The 12,289-nt window shown below is 50.9% G+C and overlaps 1 protein-coding gene across 1 annotated transcript; it reads left to right on the top strand.

The window, feature by feature from the left end:
- The first annotated feature begins 4,916 nt into the window (after positions 1-4,916).
- Positions 4,917-9,403, top strand: IL10 (interleukin 10). The gene is made up of 5 exons (XM_040262939.1): positions 4,917-5,085; positions 5,899-5,958; positions 6,255-6,407; positions 7,424-7,489; positions 8,566-9,403. The coding sequence occupies exons 1-5, from the start codon at positions 4,918-4,920 to the stop codon at positions 8,650-8,652; spliced, it is 534 nt and encodes a 177-aa protein (XP_040118873.1). The 5' UTR covers position 4,917; the 3' UTR covers positions 8,653-9,403.
- The last annotated feature ends 2,886 nt before the right edge of the window (positions 9,404-12,289 follow it).

Genomic DNA, 12,289 nt, shown 5'->3' on the forward strand with positions numbered 1-12,289 from the left:
TCTGGCGCCACCGTTGCACAAAGGGGAATTCCACGTTGGCTGTCCAAAGATCAGCCCTTCCGCTGTGGTTTGCAATGTCTGCCGGCCTAGGTCCTCGGAAGGGCGCCCACTCCGGTTTGCATAACCCTTGCTAGATTCAGCCGAGGGGCCAGCCCCGACTGGGGCTCCTTTTAAAGCTCTGACCCACCAGGTCTTTATTCTGAAGCACCTCAACCACAAGGTCAAAGTCACAGGCAGAACCCTGTCCCCTTGGGGCGCCTCCCCCCCCCCCGCCTCTGCACGTGGAGGGTGTGAAGCTATAGTCTGTGCTCTGGACCGGGCCTGTTGCCGCACAGCCCCTGAGGAACCAACGGTTCAGGGAGCCAAGGGGGGTTATTCAAGGGAATACTAGAAATTTCACACTGGGGAAACTGTGGTACGTTCTAAATGTCCTGAAGAAGAAGAAATGAAACTCCGTTATCAGCCTTGAAGTAATAGCTGCAAATGAGCAAGCAGGGGCCAAGCCCTGAGGGGTTCTTTGTGGAGGTAGTCAGCCCCCTGGTTCCGGGTGGGCACCCTCCTACTTTCCCTGCTTTCATCACTGACCTGCCTGCTATTGTCGTGGTGACCCTGTTGACAGGCACATTGGCTGAACCCTGAGTCCAGCAAGCCGAGATTCCACAAGGCAGGCCCACGCGGCTCCCCATCTCTTTTCCACTTTTGGGGACAGAATTGTGGCAAGGCACAGGGCAATTCTACCAAGAAGGTTGTCCTTTTGCTGAGCATGAGGGTGGCCACAAGGTGATTCCTTCTAAGCCCTTGTACACTCTAGACTGCACCCTCCAAAATCTATCCACACTTTGTCTGCCTAGAGTCCTCTGTAGCTGAAGTGGTGAAATGCATGAATGGAACATCCCAGAAAAATTATTAGGGCCTGTGGTCTCTACCCATGTCCCTCGTCCCTGGCATCTTAAAATAACATGTAGGAAAGCAAGATGGCAGAAAAGGCTGGTTCTGGTGACATTTGGGTGCTGTGCTAGCTTTGGACCACCTGCCTCTGAACTTCTTGCCAATGGAGACCAAAAAATAATATCCCTTTCCTTTTAAAGCCCTGGTGAGTCAGGCTGTCTTTCCTTTGTAGCTGAATACTGACATTAGGGAATATTTAGGAGAAGAGGGAGAAGAAAGAGGCATTTCCCCTCCCACATGTTCCTCTGATTTCCCAGTTAGTCTGCACGGGAAAAGATTCGCTTAAATTCTATCTCATGAGCACACGTCAGACATCTGTCGTGAGTATAGACTTGAGGGGTAACTGGGCTCATTTGCTCTCAAGGAGCCCACAGTCTAACAAGAGGCACCTGTGCTGTCTTGCGAGCCACAGGCTGAATGTGTCCAGACTGAGGCAGGGATCTGCTCACTCGTTTCCTCCCCTGCTCGGGCTCTTCTCTGGGCTGGAAAGGCCAGCCCAAATCGAACGTGCAGCCCGCTGACATTTATTTATGTCTCATCTATGTGACCCTGTGAGTTAGGGACTTTTCCCAGTGGATTTTAATGCCTTTTCAGATGAATGATACCTTCACGGTCTTGAGGCACGGGTGTCATCTTTGTTGTTCTTACTGTTTGGTCAATATATAAGCAGAGGATCTTAACTTTTCCCAAAATGTGCATACCTCTTCTCATATATCATCTTGACACGTCGGTTCTATGAGATATATGGATAGGGAAGATATTGTTGTCTCCATCTGTTAATTAAGTAATTGCATCAAGGAGATTGCCTAAATGGTCTCTGACCATTCAGATTGTGAAAATTTTGAGAGGAGAGAGGACAACGGTTTCAAATCAGTGGAGGAAGATCAACAATTCAACGAATTACTTGAAGTAATTGGCTGCTGCTGCTGCTGCTAAGTCGCTTCAGTCATATCCAACTCTGTGCAACCCCATAGACGGCAGCCCGCCAGGCTCCCCCGTCCCTGGGATTCTCCAGGTGAGAACACTGGAGTGGGCTGCCATTTCCTTCTCCAATGCATGAAAGTGAAAAGTGAAAGTGAAGTCGCTCAGTCGTGTTCGACCCTCAGCGACCCCATGGACTGCAGCCCACCAGGCCCCTCCGTCCATGGGATTTTCCAGGCAGGAGTACTGGAGTGGGGTGCCATTGCCTTCTCCGGAAGTAACCGGAAGTAATTGGCAACACATTCCAAAACAAAGCAGGCAGAAGCTTACCCTCACCCTACCTAATGGATTATAGAAGAAAGAAAGATAGAAATGGCTCTTTCCTCCCCTTTCACCTGCCGTTGCCTGCACGTGTGCGTGTCCATATCTGTGTGAGTGTGTCTTTAATATTTGAAATTATAAGAAGAAAGTGGAAGAGACTCAGCCTGCCTTTCTGAGTTGCTGTCCCTGTTTCTCTGAGTGCTTGCCTGTGTCTAGACCTGCCCAGGTCCAGGCTCCTCCAGCCCCATTCTGGGCTCACAGGATACTCTCCTGTGACACAGGAAAAAGGAAGCTATGTGCCTAGCACATTCCACAAGCCAGACCCTGTACTCGGCACCAGGAATATAGGATAATGAAACAGCGACAGCTCTCAAAGAGCTCACACTGACTAGCAGAGGCAGTGGGGTACATGGATGATAGCAGCAGTTATTGTCAATTGAGTAGCATAGAGGGGCACAGGGCATGGTGGCAAACCGGGTAAGAGGGGGTCTGCACCACCTGGGTCCAGAAGTAGGGCCTCTGGCCTGAGGGATCTGCCAGGCTGAGTCTGCACTCAGAACACCCATCTCCGAGAAAGGTTAGCCCTGTGGGCTAAAGCAGACACAACCCAGATAACCCAGGAGCCAAGAGGTGAGGGGCAGGGCAGAAGAGGTGCAAAACCCAGCCCCTGACCCCTTCGCTCTTTTTCCTACTGGCCAAAGTCAGAACTCTTAGCTAAGCCCAGTGTAAATATGGCAGGAGCAGCAATTCCTGAGTCAGTTCTACACCTGTATAATTTTTTAATTTTATTAAAGCATTAGTCAATGTATAATGTGTTAATATATGCTATACTGCAAATCAGTTATACATACATATATATATATTCTTATTCATTTTCTTTTCCATTATGGTTTATCACTGGATATGGAATATAGTTTCATGCCTATTTCTAAAACTTCTCTCTCCCTTCATGAGTCTTAGATTTCTGCCTTGACATTCCCCAAAGGGTGGGAAGCAAGGCTACAGCCCGCTGCTCCTGCCCTATGAGGAACAGCGTGGGCCTGGACCCTCTCCCTCCTTCCTGCCCCCGCCCACTCACAACAGCCCCGGTACATTCGCACTCCTTGTCTGGTGCAGTGAGCTTCTTTAATGGGGAAGGCTCAGAACCCAGGGCCACCAATGCTGATGCAGGAAGGCAAGGAAATAACAGAAACGCTGGAGACACCCTACGTCTGGATCCACGAGTTACCTCCCTGATCCCCTGCCCATGTGAAGCCCAAAGGCCCCCAGCAGGCAGGAGGCAGGTACTGCTGCGCCTTCGGGATGGACAGAAAACAGGCAGAGGAGGGACAAGTGACTGGCTCGGGTTTAAACAGTGGCGGAGCACAGGCCTCCTGGCCCCTGGATCCGAGTTCTTCGCCAGAGAGGCGGGGAGAAGCCCCTGCAGAAGGAGGAGTCAAGGCACAGCCTCCACCCTTTCCTTCTAAGTGGTAGAGCAACATTCCTCACTACAACTGGCTTACTCCACCCCTGCACACACGCGCAGGCACACACTTGCAAATCCAAAGAAAGACAACTAAGGCTTCTTTGAAAGGAGAAGGGATAGGGAAGAGGGGAGAAAGAGACCTCATATCCAGCCTCCATAGACCCTCAACTTATTTTCCTTGTTACTTCTGCTTCTTTCTCCCCATTTTTCAAGTATGAATCTCCAGCCAAAGCAGTTCACAACCCAGAAGAAACCTAATGCCTCTTTAATCCAAAGTTTCCATTCTGCACCCTGGGGCCAGTGTAGAATAGGGAATAGTTGGCCTGAATGTCAGGCAGACCTAAGTGCAGATTCTGGCTCCCTCCCTCGCCGCCCCTGCGCAGGGTACCTGACACCTCTGTGTCTCGGCTAGTTCACTGCGCAGTGGTGGCGAGGGTCACGGTGACTGGAGGCACAGCTTCCAGTGAGCGTGGACTACTCCTCCTAACTCCCCCTGAGGATGGGGCAGCGGAGGGAGTTAGAAGCATAGATCTGAGAGTCTAAATGAACCCAGGGCCAGGGAAGGAATCTGGAACACACCCCATGCCCCTGACTGTCCTCTGGGAAGCTGGCCACTTTGAGGAGTAGTCCTGGAACATACAAGCAGCAGAAGGCAGCTTTGAGGACATTTAGCGCACATCTTTGTTTTCATTTGGGGAAACTGAGGCTTGGAGAGTTGAGGTAACTTCCCAACCCAGCAAGAAGAAGCCCTGAATATCAACCCAGGTTGAAGAGTTGATATTATTTCTTAACCACATTGTATTCTGGAATGGCCAATTTGCCCTCGTCACTGTGATCTAGAGACACGTGAATGGAACCCACAACTGTGGGTCCCTGCGTACAGAACAGCTGTTCACCCCAGGAAATCAACTTTTTTTTTTAATTAAGAGAAGTTGAACATTATTTTAAAAGGGAGAAAGAAGTAGCTTCTCCTAAAAATAGCCATATACAGAAGTTCATTTTTCACCCATCTCTTTTGCTTACGATGCAATATTTAAAAACTTTTGAGTAAGAGGTTCACCAGATGCAAAGCTGGAGAGGTCTAGGGAAGGGAGGGGCAAAGAAACCTTTGCCAGGAAATCTGTGACACTGTGGCTTTTTGTGAATGGGAGGCCTCACACAATATAAAAGGGGGCACATTAGGTGAAGGTCTACACAACAGGGGCTTGCTCTTGCAAAACCAAACCACAAGTCCGACTCAACGAAGAAGACAGAGCTCCGCCATGCCCAGCAGCTCAGCCCTGCTCTGTTGCCTGGTCTTCCTGGCTGGGGTGGCAGCCAGCCGAGAGGCGAGCACCCTGTCTGACAGCAGCTGTACCCACTTCCCAGCCAGCCTGCCCCATATGCTGCGGGAGCTCCGAGCTGCCTTCGGCAAAGTGAAGACTTTCTTTGTGAGTACAAAGCCCTCCTGTCCTTCCTTTCTCCCTTAGGACCACAGGAAGAGCCATTCTGCAGGCACTCACAAGAGCCTCCTTTTCACTCACCTCCACCTCTCGAAGGTGAAATTCTTAAGAGTCCCTGGTCAAACTGTGGGTTCATTGAGTTAATCTGAGCTCTGGTGATGCAGCAGGTTGTGCAAGAAAAGTCGTCTTTAAAAAAGTAAAGGCACTATCTAGCCTATGCTAGGAAATCTGTAAAGGATTCCTCTGGAGCTCAATACCTCATTGGCTGGGAGAGATCTGATTGGAGGTGAAGATGTTCCCAAAAGCCCGTGGCAGGGATACAAAAGTTGTCTCAGCTTGGAGGGCTTCTAGAACCTGAAAGACAGCTGGTTGGGGGTAGGGCATATAGGGGGAGACCTGCAGGAGAAGATGCTTGCCACTCCCAGAGAACGGTCAGCGCTGCAGCTGGATGTTGGCAGGGAGGAGACAGCAAAGCTGAGCGTGCTGAGGGGCTGGCAATGAGGGTCCCTGCACATGTGATGCAGCTCTACAGAAAGAAGCCTGGGACCCAGGCAGGCTTCTGCCTTGCCTTCAAAATCAGCCAGGTTTTTAAAAGAACTTGATTCCCGGAGGACGACCTGGTTTAACTAAGGGCTTCAGCTCTGTGGAATGTCCTGTTTCAAAAGCCCTCCTTTCCCTTTCGGAGACAGGGCTGAGTTGATTAAAAATCAAAACGTCTCTCAATAAAAGGATATCAGAAAGACAGTCATTCTCAGCATTGCTCCAAACCTTGGGTTCACTCTCCTTGTGTTCTTCTTGCAGCAAATGAAGGACCAACTGGACAACTTGCTGTTGACCCAGTCTCTGCTGGATGACTTTAAGGTGAGGTCTGGGGTGAGTGCGTTTGGCGGGGGCAGGGAGCGTGCGGTGTGCCTAAGGGAGGCTCTGCTTCTTCGCCTGCAGGGAGCTGGGTCTGCTTCCTTCACTACAAAAAAAGGAGAAGTGGGAAGATCTTAACTCAGCACATAGCCAGGGGGAGGCAGAGGGCTGGGTGTTGCCAAGGGCTTCGTTCCAGGGGGAGGTGGCCACTGAACAAGGTCCCTGGGGAACACAGCCATCCTCTCAGGCAGTGTAGCCCTTCCTCCCGGATCACCGCCATTCTTGGCTTCCGCCCTCAGGGTTACCTGGGTTGCCAAGCCTTGTCGGAAATGATCCAGTTTTACCTGGAGGAGGTGATGCCACAGGCTGAGAACCACGGGCCTGACATCAAGGAGCACGTGAGCTCACTCGGGGAGAAGCTGAAGACCCTCCGGCTGCGGCTGCGGCGCTGTGTGAGTAGCAGGCTGGCTCCAGCTCCTCTGGGCTCGTCCTGAGACCTCCTCTTCGAGCCCTGCTCTCGCCCCGGAGACCCCGGGACACTGGCCGGCAGGTGCCCTGCCCCTCCGGAGCCCCAGGCCTGGCTCGGCTCTCTCAGAGCCGCGGGTGGGGGTGGCTGCTGAATGCTTACATGTGAAGATTTGCAATAGCTTTCCTGTTATTTGTGAGTCATTCGTGGGTTATTAGCCAGTCCCCAGTCTCGACGAGAAAGGGGCCCAGAGCTTCAACCAGGGCTCTCTTGTCCCTGGGGACCGAGGCCCTGGGCCCCACAGGAGCAGGCAGAGGAGGAGGGCCGGGGAGAGGGAAAGCCCCTTCCTCTAATTCTCGACCATTTGAAAGCAGAGCTTCAGGTGGGGCCCGGCTGACTGCCAGGATTGTCCCGGCATTTTAGAAGGCTAGGGGTCTCCTTGGTCCCAGGCTAGTGTCTGCAAATAATCCCCCAGGATTACTGATCCCTCCAACTGCAATGATACCCTCCCCACCTGTTTCCTCTGTTCCCTCGCCAATGTTGAGAAATCAATTGGGCTCTATCTGCAGGACAGCGCTAGGCAAGGGTGTTGGCTGGCAGGGCTTACCCTGTGTCTCTGCTCCACAGGGCACTTAGAAATGGTCCTTGTGGCTGGGACCAAGGAGGGAGCCAGGCCAGAAGCGGGACAGGATGGGAGAAGGGCTGGCTCAGCAGTCTGGTTGGCACTGGGATGAGCCCGGAAGGAAACTCCCAAGACGGAGGTGTTGATGCAGCCTTGTTAACAGTGGGGAGGAGCTCCTAGAGACACACATGCTGCCTGGCCCCTGCCTTGCTGTGCTTCTTCTCTGCCTGGCAGGGAAGGGTGCCCAGGCTCAGTCCTCCCTGAGCTGCAGGGTGGGCCTTCAAGATGAGCTGGCCTCCTCCTGCTCCCAGGCTGTCTCCGAAACACGGTGCATCCGGGACCAGGCGCCAGTGTTGCTCATACTCTCTCCTTTTCCACAGCATCGTTTTCTGCCCTGCGAAAACAAGAGCAAGGCGGTGGAGCAGGTGAAGAGAGCCTTCAGTAAGGTGAGCCTGGGCTGCTGGCAGGAAGGGCCTGAGGACCGTGACCTCCATCCACTCCCGAAGGGGCGGAGGTGGGCAGGTGCTCAGCAGGCCCTGAACTTTGCTCGGAGGGAGTGTGGGAACCCGGCAAGTGGGGTGACCTCTTCATCCAGTGAGGGGCTGCCACCTCAGTTATATTTGTTTTCTGTGAAGTGTCTTTGGGGCTTTCTAAATGACTGCTCCCTGCCTTCACAGGCCTGCTGGTTGGGCCGGCCCGCCAGCTGTGAACCCAGTGAGTGGGGTGCTGGGGAGAGTGACTGAGGAAACAGAAAGCAGCTTGTTGGGATCCAGCCTGAAGCCGCACGTGCAGGAAGCTGACACGTGAACGTGCACTTAGAAACACACCCAGGGGCGCAGCCCGAGCGCCCCTGAGCCCAGGGCAGGAAGCAGAGCTCTCCTTACCTGACTTGACTCCACTCTTTCACCCGCCAGTCACATACAAGCTGCCTGAGAATCTCAGCTTTCAAACGAAGTGGCCTTTCTCACTTCCAGCTGTCCATGAGCCAGCTCTTCTACCCCATTTTCCAGAAGCCGTGGGGCCTATGTCCTCCTCGTGGGCAGGGGACAGACCCTGGGCAGGTTCCAGCATCAGGGGCCATGAACCCCTCTGCAGTAGGTCAGAGCAGCGGGGCTGGGCCTGCTTCCTCCACGGGTAGGGGAACATAAACAGGAACAAGGCTACCTTTCTCTCTCTCTCTCATTGTCTTTCTTTCAAAGTGGTTCCGCTAATGTGTTTTCATCAGATACTGAATAAGAGTCGTGTGAGCACATGACCTTTAATACTGCTGGAAAAGCACCGTTCGAAAAACTGCGCTTTGCAAAGTGAATGTTCTTCTTGCTGCCCACTGGGCAAGGTCCAGGCCAGTGCATAGCCTATGCTGACAGTCGGGCATCTCTCCAGATGCCCACGCCTGTCCTTCATCTCCCAACGCAAGCAACCTAGTGCAGCCTCTGGGTCCAGGGTCATGACCATCCAAGCAGGGCCCCACTCACTTGCTCAGAGGGAGTTTTCACTGAACACGTCTTCTCTCCCCACACAGCTCCAAGAGAAGGGTGTCTACAAAGCCATGAGTGAGTTTGACATCTTCATCAACTACATAGAAACCTACATGACAGCAAAGATGTAAAACTGAAGCATTCTAGGGAAGAAGACCTCCAGGATGGTGACTCGACTAGACTCCCTGACATAAATGGAAGACCTCTGAAATCCGATCCAGGGTTCTGGGAGAGCAGAGCCAGCTCCCTGGAGACCTCTACTGTGCCTCTCCCCTAGAGTATTTATTACCTCTGATACCTCAGCTCCCACATCTATTTATTTACTGAGCTTCTCTGTGAGCTATTTGGGAAGAAGCTGAATATTATACTTTTTTTTTCAATATTTATTAATTTCACCTGTGTTTAAGCTGTTTCCATAGGGTGATACCCTATGGTATTCTAGTGTTTAAAAAGAAATTGTAAGTTATATAAAGAAATGTTCCTTGTGGAGCCAGCTGCAGTTTCCATTCCAAGCCTAACTATGCTTGCCAGCTGTTGGGCTGTTTTCCCTGACTGCCCTCTAATTTCTCTTGTCCCTGGACCCACCCGGGTCCCTGGGCTCCCCGAGTGTTATCGAGACTCTTATGCTCTTAGGAAGAGAAACCAGGGAGCCACTTTGACGATTAATATTCCAGTGGCTCTGAGGGATTTCCCTGACCTCATTCCCCAACCACTTCATTCTTGAAAGCTGTGGTCAGCTTGTTATTTATAACAACCTAAAATTGGTTCTAATAGAACTCAGTTTGAACTAGAAGCAACTCAATTCCTCTGGGAATGTTACATTGTTTGTCTGTCTTCATAGCAGATTTTAATTTTGAATAAATAAATGAGTCATTAAAACCACGTTATGGTGTCGATTGACTTCTGTCTGGCTAAAAATGTTCCCTCAAAGTTTCCAAGATAGAGGAGAGTGGATGAATGGATTCTGCATTCCAGGGAAAGAAAGCTGGATACCACCTCCCGGAAAAGGGAAGCCTCCAAACCTGATCAGGGAAAAGCGGCCACCCCTTCAAATGCCAAGAGCGAAGGCCACCATCATCTTCCCACAGACTCAGTCCTTTAAAGAATCATCCTTTGTGATCATGCTTATTTTCAAGGCTAAGGATGAGGTTCTGTACATACCAAAATTGAAAAGCTAGGCAGAGGAAGTTTTCCAGCGTTTTGGTTTGGGGGTTTTGGTGGGGTTTTGTTCATCTTGTTTTTTGTTATTCTTGTCTGCTTCTTCAAGCTCCAAAGTTCCAGGGGTGAATATTAATTTCCCCGGGTTATTGCGAGGATTAAGATAAAGGGCGACATGTCTCCAGACCCTAGGAGATGGTCCTAGTGCACACAGTTGGCTGTCATTCGTATTCACACCTAAAATCTTCTACCAAATTCTCCTTGAGCTAAGCTCAGAGACAACAGGCTGGACCCAGTAGGGTGGAATGTAAGCAAGGTGGCCCAAAGATTCAAGCTGCTGCATTTCTGCTCTCTCCTTGAGCTGCCAGACAAACCTGAGATCGGCTTGAGACTGCGGTCTGCTGGGAGGGGCATAGTGGCTGGGGAAGCCCTGCTCAAAGCCCCATGACTCGAGGCAGAGAGGGGAAAGAAGGGCTGAGGAACCCCAACCCCCCTCACTCTCTGCTCAGGCAGCCCTGGTCTGGGGGAGGGTGGGAGCCGAGCCGCTGTGGTCAGTTTTTCAGTAAAACCTGACTCACTCCGGTTAAAGTAACCATAGGAAGGAAGTGGGAAGCATCAAAGCTGAAATTCTGAGATGAAAGGTTAGGGTTGAGAACGGAGGCTAGCATGAAAGAGAATAAAATAATGTCATTTGTAGCAACATGCATGGACCTAGAGATTGTCATACTGAGTGAAGGAAGTCAGGCAGGGAAAAGGAAATATCTCATGACAATTCTTATATGCTGAATCTAAAAAGAAATGATACAAATGAGCATATTTACAAAACAGAAACAGTCTCACAGACTGAGAGAATGAGCTTATGGTTACCAGTGGGGAAGAATGGGAGGAAGGGATAGTTAGGGAGTTTGGCATGGATGTGTACACACTGCTAAGCAGCAAGGACCTCCTGTACAGCGCAGGGAACTCTGCTCGATGTTAAGTGCCAGCCTGGATGGGAGGGGAGTTTGGGGGAGAATGGATACATGTGTATGTATGACTGAGTCACTTCAGACACCTGAAACCATCACAACATTGTTACTCAGCTACGCGTCCATTCTAAATCACGTCAGTCACGTCCGACTCTGTGCGACCCTATCTATGGACTGTAGCCCGCCAGGCTCCTCTGTCCACGGGGTTCTCCAGGCAAGAATACTGGAGTGGGTTGCCCTGTCCTCCTCCAGGGGATCTTCCGCACCCCAGGATCAAACCTGCCTCTCTGAGGTCTCCCGTATTGGCAGGCAGTTTCTTTACGACTAGTGCCGTCTGGGAATCCCTAATCAGCTATACTCCGCTATAAAATAAAAAGGTAAAAAACAAAAAAGGATGGAGGCTAGCAGAAGACAATGGGAGAGGGAGGAAGGCACTCTATATTGAAAGGGAGAAGAAGCCTTGAGCCCCTCCGCTGGGAAAGTTCAGGTGGCTGGGCTCACTGACAGGTAATGCACTCGAGCTTCGGTTTGAGGTTGACACCTCACGTGAGGGAAGTGGGCATCTGAAATCAACAGAAAGAAACTCACCTAGAGAAGCCACACTGCTGATAAGATGCTGACAAAAGCTATGACTTCTTGAGCACTTCTTTTGAGCCAGTCCGTTCTAGACATGCACAGTGTGCACCAGTTACACGTGGTGATATTTTGTTGCTGTTTTCTTTTTGTTTTGTTTTGTTTTGTTTTTTTTGCTGTTTTCTATAAGAAGAAACCGACGCTCAAAAAATGTTGATCGGGCTGGGCCACAAGAGTGATGTGGAGAACGGACCAATGAGAACACCGGCACGAAACACATTTCCCTTTGTACCAATTACCTGTCATTGCGCCCCTTTGCCCCCACATGTATAGCAGCTCAGAACAACAAAGGTCTGTGACTTCACAGTTTCTATAGGTCAGGAATCTTGGCACAGCAAGGGTCTCGAAGGAGGCTGTAGGCAAAATGACAGTTGGGGAAGCAGTCACTGGAAGTCTTGCCTGGGGCTGGACACCACATGCCCAACAGCACACTCACAGGGCTGTTGGCAAGTGGCCTCAGTGCAGCACTCACCACTGGCAGGTGGCCTCGGCTTCCTGCCACAGGAGCTGCTGCACACAGCTTCCTGAGCACCGTCGCGACATAGCAGCTCTCTCCCTGAGCCAGTGATCCAAGGTGGGGGCAGGGGGGGAGGACAGGGAGGGTCACGGTACCGTTTTGACCTAACCTCAGAAATCGCATACCATCACTTCTGCCACATTCCATTTGTTAGAAGCACATCGTTAAGGATATTCCAGGGGAGAGGAATTAGATTCCACCTTTGGAAGGACAGAGCATCGGAGAATCTGTGGCCATGTTTTAAAACTACCACACCCTTCTAAGAATTTAGAAGGAATTGCTTTGAACCATCCATCAGGCTTCTGGATTGTTAAGGGGAAGGAGGAGATTTGAATAGATATCAGAGTATGTGGATAGGTCATCATCAAGGATCCTACCCTCTTCGGTCCTCTCTTATAGGTTCAATCTAATATAATTACTTCTCTGAGCCTCAGCATCTTATCTGGAAAATGAGCAAAACTTGTTTTCCAGGTGTTGTGAACTGAATGTGTT

Source organism: Oryx dammah, unplaced genomic scaffold, assembly GCF_014754425.2.
Source record: "Oryx dammah isolate SB20612 unplaced genomic scaffold, SCBI_Odam_1.1 HiC_scaffold_21, whole genome shotgun sequence".
NCBI lineage: Eukaryota > Metazoa > Chordata > Mammalia > Artiodactyla > Bovidae > Oryx > Oryx dammah.